Genomic DNA, 8,417 nt, shown 5'->3' on the forward strand with positions numbered 1-8,417 from the left:
TTGCTTCCAGGAGTATTGTAATGCTGACCATTGTAATATCTTTGCACTTCCATTTGTGAATCTAGCTACAGATACTGGACCATGAACCAATTAGGAATGTCACACAGTGACAAAAGACAAACACCAAGGATAATTAATCATCCAGTAATTACAGCCCATTCAATATTGAAAAGAATACATATCTACCCAGTACAAACCAAACCCATTTACACCCAAACACCACTTCCAAGCCTTCAAGAAGTCTGCCAAACTGAAAACTAAAAATTAAGTAAAATAGATATTGGAATATCATTCAGCTCTCAAATACTTGACAAGCTGGGTTTTAAAAATTTACAGACTGGACTTTCCATAGTTAAGATAAACACAAATTTTGGCTTTCTGAATATATTGTTTATTTATAGTTGAACATTAACATGTGAACAGAAATTTGCAAGCACATAGGGATAATCTTTCAGTGATGTTTCTGTTTAAACTGCAGTCCACAGTAGCCACATGTTCCGGTCTTCGTTTCTTTGTCCTGCAAAAATATAAAAGTACAACAAACTGCTAGTTTCATTCTATAAACCTTTAAGAAATAACCATTTTTTCTCTTATTTATTTGCCATCTTAAAACCAATCAATATTGCCAAAGTACAGATTTTAGTCTTATTTTAAACGCTGGAAGCAAAGATGATTGTTCATGCTTAATTTCTGTATCACATGTAGCTTCCCTTATGCCAGACTTTCAACTACCAGGCCTAAATTGAGCTACATAATTTTTAAGTCAAGCAAAGTGATATCTCTTCAAAAACACAAGATTCTCTTACCAAACTGGACTTCTTAAGCCAGTTTGGTGGTATCTGCTCCAATGTTCTGAAAAGATCATTTCACAATTATTTTAATACAGAATAGGATTTGGCATTTCCTAGACAAAAATTTTTGGTCAGTAACAGAGTTAGTTGTAGGAAGCAGGAAAATCCATGAGAAATGCTGGAAGTGTTTTGGAGAAAAGAAGCAATTACTGCTGTATAAAATTTCATTATTTTCTCCAGAACATACATGTATCTTTTAGCATTTTGAATTGTGATTGACTGCAAGGTGTCATTGCAGTCCTTGCTAACATGATAAAATACAATACAGCTAAATACTCAGGGAATCTTCTGTTATCTAGATTAACAGAAAAACTGGAAAAAAAAGTTAAACTCATGGTTCCCCTTAATAAAGGATTAGAATTGAAAAATCTAAACTACCTCCATTCCCAAAAGCCTGGATTTCAGCTGTTAGGACCAGGGAAAAGGAGCTAATCTAACACCATTCTGTTTACAGACTTTATTTTTCAAAAACTAAATCACAGACAAATTGTAACTTGACTGTAACAAACAAAACAAATCTCAAAATCCACAACATATAAAGTACTCTTCAAGAGTGTGGCACACATCAAACAAACCAACATAAAGATCAGGAGTGTGCTACATAAGTGAAGGCTAAAGTCCTTCCTAAGTGTTACAAATCAGAACCTCCAAACATTTGACTTTGAATAATGTAAAATTAATTATGACAAAATTCTTTGTTCAAAATACAAATGCTTATGATCCTAGTCAGGAGTCACAACACCAGTGACACTTAAGGACACCACGTCCTCCCCACCATTCTTTCAGGCATTAGGAAATGTAAAAGCTTAGGTGAGCAAGCAATGATTTTAAAACATCTGCAATCAGGCTCTACCTGAGAACAGTACCTAAGCAACAGCTGCATCAACTAAGGTCACAGGACAGTAGCCTCAATATTTTTACTCTCTAGAGCAAGAATACACTGGAAATTATCACTACTGTCAACAGGAGGATAAGACAACATTTATTCTTTATTCTCTGGCCATGTCTGAAATATTCAGTCTATCATGATTCCCAAAGACTGAAAGAGGGGTTTGCTTGTTTGGTTTTCCTCCATTTTTTTCCCCTTGAACTTGCAAGATTGAAAACAAACTGCATATTCCTAAGAATACTGCAAACCACATGGTGGCATTTAAATAATTAGAGTACAAAAATGCAGCAAGCATGTTAATTTTTGCTCTCAGTGGTTGTTCTTACTACTTCACCTGATTTGTTTTTTAAAAAATACTGTCCTACTAAACAAACCAAAATTTCAAAAAGGAATTTCTATAACTTAAAATGGAAGCCCTCTAATTCTTCTGATTTATATCATGCATCAAATAAAATGAGCACCTTTATTTTGCTAAACTAGCACTCCAAAAACTAGATAATCTTACAAAGAAAGAATGCAGAGGCAAAACATGCTATGTGCAGAATAATGACATTACCAAGTTTATGTATACTTTGGGATGTCCCAAAGCTCCACCACCACCATCGCAGGATATCACTCTGCTTTCAACTTGACTCACAGGCTGCTCTGCTATCAAATCAATTGCAAAATTCTTGTTCACCTGTAAGAAAAAGAGGAAAACTTTCAGACACCATCCCCACTCAAACAGAAACAATTGCTATTTGCTGCCTCCTCAGGCAGTTTCTCTACAGCATTTTGAGAAGTTCCTACTTATGCTTCCTCTCAACTCCTCCGCCAACTCTAAGGCTCTGCTATAAGCCAGATCAATGAACTATACACTAAACTCTGCAAAAGTAATCCCTTTCCCCTTATATACAGGCCACATCAGTGCTCAGGTTTCAGCAGAGAGGTGAGCAGGAACACGTAGACAAGAACAGAAGATATTTAACCAACACTGCATTCTGCTTAATGACTATATGATAAAACTGCAGAAGAATCTCTGCTGATAAACTAAAAAAAATAGTGAGACAAGTAAAGTCAGGCATGAGATAAAACAACTGCTGGTAATTTGGAGCCTCTAACCATGTACCTTATTCTATCACTGCACAGGAATCTCATGAAAACATGAATGTGCTGCATAACAACAGTCAGAAAGACAAATTGTTCAGCATCAGAAAAAAGGAAAAACCTCTAAATGCCACTACTCCACTCTGTAAATCCATCATATACACTTCCTGAATATTCATATCACTGACAAGTAGGGCTTCTTCCTAGAGCACACCTGCATGGACCGGAAAACATATCCATGTCCGGACAGGCTGGTGACACAGCAGTGTGTCCCTCAGCAGGACCTATGGTAATTCAACACTCTCCAAGTCTGCACTGAGCAGACAACTACTGCTACAATTCAGGGAAAATCCAGGAGGGGCCACCTTTTACAAAGGCCATGTTGTACACACATGAATATCACATAATATGCACACCCAAAGGAGGCACTATCTACTGCTCTGTGTATAAACATGCTGGTATTGGAATAAAGATGAGATTCTTGGGAAAAAGATAGCTATGAGTCCATAAATCCCTAGGTACTACAATGGTGTTTTTGTATAATCCTAGTACATAAAAAATTAGCATCTTCCACTAAGTCTCCCAAAAATCTCCATTTTCTGGTACAGTAATGGAAAAGTCAGTTTTGCTAACTAAGAATTTGTCCTTGCCAAAAGAAGATGATAGCTTAAAAAAGTTAGCAAAAAAGTTTTGGTATCGAAAGAAATTGGCAACATCAAGAACCCCACGGTCTGGGGTTGCATCCACAGGTTATGTCATTTTTGCCCAACAGCAAGAACTTTTACTGCTGCTTTTAATAACACTCAAAATTGTGCATCCTTCATTTCATGCTAAAGGAGGAGGGAGATAAAACCATTATACACCTTTGCTTCAAGATTAGAAGCAAGAACTCCATTCATCCCAATACTTCTTAATCATAAAAGGGACTTGTGAGGGGAGAGAGAAGCAAAGACTTCCCATCCACTGTAAGCTAAGACTTGTCTGTGGTTCAGCCTACTAAACAAGATACAGTCTAGGAATTCACCAGGAAAACAAGCCCTGAAAAACCCCAAGTGGCTGTAGTTACAACATTTGACTAAAGCACAGCAGTACTCAGCAGGAAGGGGCTGATTTCCTCAGCACATCCAGATGTGCCTTGCTCCAAGCATAAATCAATGGGCTATCTTTTCCCTGCCACAGTGCCAGTTTGACAATTTAGTTTCTGCTTCTTCCTATCTATCCACCTGTGCCAGTCCATGGTCTGGGAGACCAAAGAAATAAAACCAAACTTGGACTTGATCCCAGTCCAAAGATGTAGAGGAAAGGCAGGAGAGAATATATAAAACAGACCAGCACTGAGGTGAGGTGAGGTGAGTCCTCCTCACACCTTCACCAGCCCAATGGGAAGGGTAGAGCTGAAATGGGAATGGCAGTGTTGAAATAGGTCCTGCTCTGCCTTGGATTACAGAAGGGCAGGATGACTTTAGGGCTTACAGAAGGGCAGGATGATGCAGTTGGACTGTGGCAGATGCAGTTTAGCTGTTGCCATGCTCAGTTGTTTTTTTTTGTCACAGCTTCCTGCTTTAGGCCATTGCCAGAAAGCACTAATCCCCAGTTCTCCATAGAGAACCAATGCTTTTAGCTAAAGCACATGGATGCCACCCCCAACAAGGCTGGCAGAACCGAGGGGACAATGAGCACATGTCCCTGGGCCTGGCCCCCTGAAGCACACAGGCCCAGACACCCTGACTGGGGGAGAGTCCAGAGGCTGTGTTCCCCCCAGGCAGGAAAGTTGCCATGGCTGGGCTGGGCTGATCCCAAGCAGGACTCAACCACCTGCACCATACTGAAGGCAAAGGGAAGAAGTGACCAAGAAAGAACAGTCACCAGGAGAGCTGCTGCTTCAGAAACATGACATTCAGACCACAGACATGGCTGTGGGATAATGGCAAAGCCCCTAGAGAGAGAGATCCTACTAATAGACACAAACTGTTTAAAATATTTAACATGAAAATTTTGTCCCCATTTCACCATTAAAACTTAGCATGAAAGCTTGCTCAGCAGACACAGAGCTTGGCTTTTGCTGGAGAAGGAAGAACTGGGCTGAACTGAAAACCTTGAATGTTCCACACCACACAGAGTCTGAAATTACCTGATGGCAAATGCACATTAGAGGGAGCATTGCCCCATGGAAAATTAGGCTTCAGGAGCATTTCCTACAGTTACAGAAGTAGCAGAGACACAGGCAATACACTTGGGAGAGACTTACTTTGCCAACTATCCTCCCTGAAGTAAGCTAATTCAGCATTTAAAGTGACATTTTAATCTAATTATGTAGAATCCCCATTTTTGCCACACAGCATGAGTCAAATTGTATCCGTCACACAGTGAGGTAAACTCAACATGAAAACTCAGAAATCAGTGTAATTAGTTCAGGTCAATTTAGGAAAAGAATAATTATGTGCAACTACATTACAAATCTATCACACCTTATATTTAATGTCTCTGCTATACATAAACATTTATAGCATCAACACCAAGGCACTATTCAAAGTCTGAGGCATTGTGGAATACATTTTAGCTTAAATAATTCTATTTCTATCCCAAAGACCAGCAGATCCCTTGTGGAGCTGTGCTGCTTGATCTTTAGAGAAAACTCAGTGCTAGAGGACCTCTTATAGAGCAGGTAAGTGAAATTTTAAGCAGCAGCAACAGCGATTGGATGATGCTGGTATCACTACACTTTGCATTTGAGGCGTCAATATTTCAGAATACATTTTACTTTCCTTTGTTTCAACACTCTTTCAGCAAATGCTTCTCAGGCTCATTAAAAACATAGTCTGGGTAAAGACCAGGATTTTGACTACACAGAAGCAAATTAAACTTCAAAAGAGATGTAAACAGATAGATGAACAATTCAGCAGAGTATTTAATGATGTGATTTTTCTGAATATAAATGTGCTAAAAACATACTAACCACTCCTTAAAACAAAATGCTTAAAACAAAAACTGTTCCAAGTTCAAGATGTTCAAATGCCTACAAATCTAATACCCTAAAGGCAAGCACTTAAACAAAGGTAGAGCAAGTCTTGAGTTCTTCAAGTTTATCATGAGCAGGGAGGTCAGACAGAAGCAACTGTAAGTAGCCTCAAAAAATTTTTCATCATAGTGAAAAAAAACCCCACTGAAACCCCAAATCCAAACCAGTTTGCTATTGGTAGGGGGTTTTTGTTTGGTTTGGTTTGTGGTGTTTTTTGTTGGTTTTTTGGGGGTGGTTTTTTTGGGGCTTTTTTTTTTTTTTGGTTGTGGGGTTTGGGTTTAGTGGCTTTATTGCTTGTTTGGGTTTTCTTGGCGCTTTTCCAGTTTGGGGTTTTTTTTTAACAATGAAGTTGAGGAGACTTCTATCAGGTAAAGAAAAAAAGCCCATAAACTACCCCCCTCTCTCATGACAAAAAGTAGAATGAGTTACCTCCTTTTGTCTTCCAACAAATCGAACTCTTCTATAATCCTTCTCATCATATACCTAGAGTGCAAAACAAACTTGATCTCATTTACAGAGCAACAACCATAAGCATAGAACACAAAGACTTAGAAAACAAACAGCATGAACTATTTACTTGGTTTCAAACATTATCACTTTACAAGCAGTATATAGAAAAACTAGCTTCCAATTCTCTCACACAAGTAACTAAATTGCACATTGGAATGTACAAAAGATGAGGAAACTGGTGGCATGAAAGCCAGCAAACAAAAGAGCCTGATCACAGAGGTGAACACAAATGTATAATGTATAATGCTGTTCCCTGATCTCACCTAGGTGGTGAAGTAAACTGGGAAATTCGGGTTTTGTATTTATTGCTGTTCAGCTCACAGCGCGAGCTTTCTCAAGTTAGCTCCACCCGCCATCCTCTCGCATCTCGTTCAGAAGCCTCAATTTCTCCCTTGGAAAAGAGGGACGGTGGAATCACAAGGCACTGACACGACGGTGCCCCTCCACCTGTCAGCTCCTCGGTAACGGCCAACGACCCTGATCCTCATTCACAGGGGGCTTTTTAATTGTTTTTTTTTCTGAAACAGCTCGTACCTCCTGTGCACGGATCACTCAGGAGAATGAATTCCCACTGTGCGCGCTGAACGGGGAATCACAGAATAAATTATGTTGGAAAGGACCTCCGAGTTCATCGGACGCAAGCAGCCGAACGCCACCGTGCCAAGTAGGCCGTGGCACTAAGGCCACGTCCAGCCATTTCCTGAGCACTCCAGGGACGGACACCCCACGCCTTCCCGGGCAGCCTGTTCCAGGACCTAACCACTGTTTACGTGACAATTCCTCCCGCTGTCCGACCCAAGCCCGCCCGTCACATCGCACCCCGCCGGGGCGCTGCTCCGGGCAGCGGAGGGGCGGCAGCGCCGGGCCCCGCGCGCTCACCTGCCCGGTGTGCGTCACCAGCTCTCCGGTGTTGGAGGCCCGCACGCCGTAGGGCCGGGCGGCGGTGGCGGCGGCGGCCAGCCGCGGGCGGGCCAGCCCCGGGCGGGCCAGCAGCGGGCGGCTCCGCGGCAGCAGCCAGCGGAAGGTCGCGGCGGGCGCCGCCATCTTCGCGCCGCCCACGTGACTGCCGGCGGGGACGGGCGCGGGCCTGGCCCCGCCCCGGCCCCTGCGCGCGCTTCCGGCGGCGGGACACGCGGCCGCGGGCACGGAGCGGCGCCTTCCGCGGGGTCGGGGTGAGCTCGGCGGGGAACCGGCCGGAGGAGGGAGCGGGGCGGCTGGCGTGGAGGCAGCGGAGAGGTGCGTGCGGGCCGACCGGCGCGCTGTCCCCGCAGGCCGCCGAACATGCTGTCCCTCCTGGTCCGGGCCGCCGCCACGGCCGCCCCGCTGCGCTCGCTGTGCCGCTCGTCCCTGTGCTCGCTGGCGCCCTGGGGACGGGCTGCGGGCTGCGGGAGCTGGGCCCCGCCGCCGTGGCCGGCGCCCCGCGGGCTGCTGGCCGTGCTGCCGCCGCTGCCGCCGCCGCTGGCCGGGCTGAAGACCAAGACGGCGCTGAAGAGGCGCTGCAAGGACTGCTACTTCGTGCGGCGGCGCGGGCGGCTCTACGTCGTCTGCAAGAGCAACCCCCGGCACAAACAGCGCAAGGGGTAGCGCCGGCCGGGGCCCGCCGGGCACAGCCGGCACCGGGTGCGGCCGCCGGGGCCCGCCGGGCACAGCCGGCACCGGGTGCGGCCGCCGGAGCCCCGCCGGGCACAGCCGGCACCGGGTGCGGCCGCCGGAGCCCCGCCGGGCACAGCCGGCACCGGGTGCGGCCGCCGGAGCCCCGCCGGGCACAGCCGGCACCGGGTGCGGCCGCCGGAGCCCCGCCGGGCACAGCCGGCACCGGGTGCGGCCGCCGGAGCCCCGCCGGGCACAGCCGGCACCGGGTGCGGCCGCCGGAGCCCCGCCGGGCACAGCCGGCACCGGGTGCGGCCGCCGGAGCCCCGCCGGGCACAGCCGGCACCGGGTGCGGCCGCCGGAGCCCCGCCGGGCACAGCCGGCACCGGGTGCGGCCGCCGGAGCCCCGCCGGGCACAGCCGGCACCGGGTGCGGCCGCCGGAGCCCCGCCGGGCACAGCCGGCACCGGGTG

At 46.3% G+C, this 8,417-nt stretch overlaps 2 protein-coding genes across 2 annotated transcripts; one reads left to right on the forward strand and one right to left on the reverse strand.

The window, feature by feature from the left end:
* Nucleotides 1-368: 368 nt before the first annotated feature.
* NDUFS6 (NADH:ubiquinone oxidoreductase subunit S6) lies at nucleotides 369-7,433 on the reverse strand. The gene is made up of 4 exons (XM_056485252.1): nucleotides 7,235-7,433; nucleotides 6,275-6,328; nucleotides 2,297-2,419; nucleotides 369-517 (listed from the first exon to the last, which is right to left on the reverse strand). Exons 1-4 carry the CDS (start codon nucleotides 7,397-7,399, stop codon nucleotides 452-454), a joined length of 408 nt encoding a protein of 135 aa, XP_056341227.1. The 5' UTR covers nucleotides 7,400-7,433; the 3' UTR covers nucleotides 369-451.
* A 25-nt stretch (nucleotides 7,434-7,458) lies between these two features.
* MRPL36 (mitochondrial ribosomal protein L36) lies at nucleotides 7,459-7,986 on the forward strand. The gene is made up of 2 exons (XM_056485253.1): nucleotides 7,459-7,527; nucleotides 7,627-7,986. The coding sequence occupies exon 2, from the start codon at nucleotides 7,637-7,639 to the stop codon at nucleotides 7,937-7,939; it is 303 nt and encodes a 100-aa protein (XP_056341228.1). The 5' UTR covers nucleotides 7,459-7,527; nucleotides 7,627-7,636; the 3' UTR covers nucleotides 7,940-7,986.
* Nucleotides 7,987-8,417: the final 431 nt, after the last annotated feature.

Source organism: Oenanthe melanoleuca, chromosome 2 (genome assembly GCF_029582105.1).
Source record: "Oenanthe melanoleuca isolate GR-GAL-2019-014 chromosome 2, OMel1.0, whole genome shotgun sequence".
NCBI classification, from domain to species: domain Eukaryota; kingdom Metazoa; phylum Chordata; class Aves; order Passeriformes; family Muscicapidae; genus Oenanthe; species Oenanthe melanoleuca.

What these genes read in the sequence shown, in the direction of transcription:
- NDUFS6 (XM_056485252.1), bottom strand. Translation starts at nt 7,399, where the DNA reads ATGGCGGCGCCCGCCGCGACCTTCCGCTGGCTGCTGCCGCGGAGCCGC. An exon ending in TGGTGACGCACACCGGGCAG is followed by an intron (nt 6,329 to 7,234) that starts GTGAGCGCGCGG and finishes TTTGCACTCTAG; the next exon opens with GTATATGATGAGAAGGATTA. An exon ending in TTGTTGGAAGACAAAAGGAG is followed by an intron (nt 2,420 to 6,274) that starts GTAACTCATTCT and finishes TTTTTCTTACAG; the next exon opens with GTGAACAAGAATTTTGCAAT.
- MRPL36 (XM_056485253.1), top strand. Translation starts at nt 7,637, where the DNA reads ATGCTGTCCCTCCTGGTCCGGGCCGCCGCCACGGCCGCCCCGCTGCGC.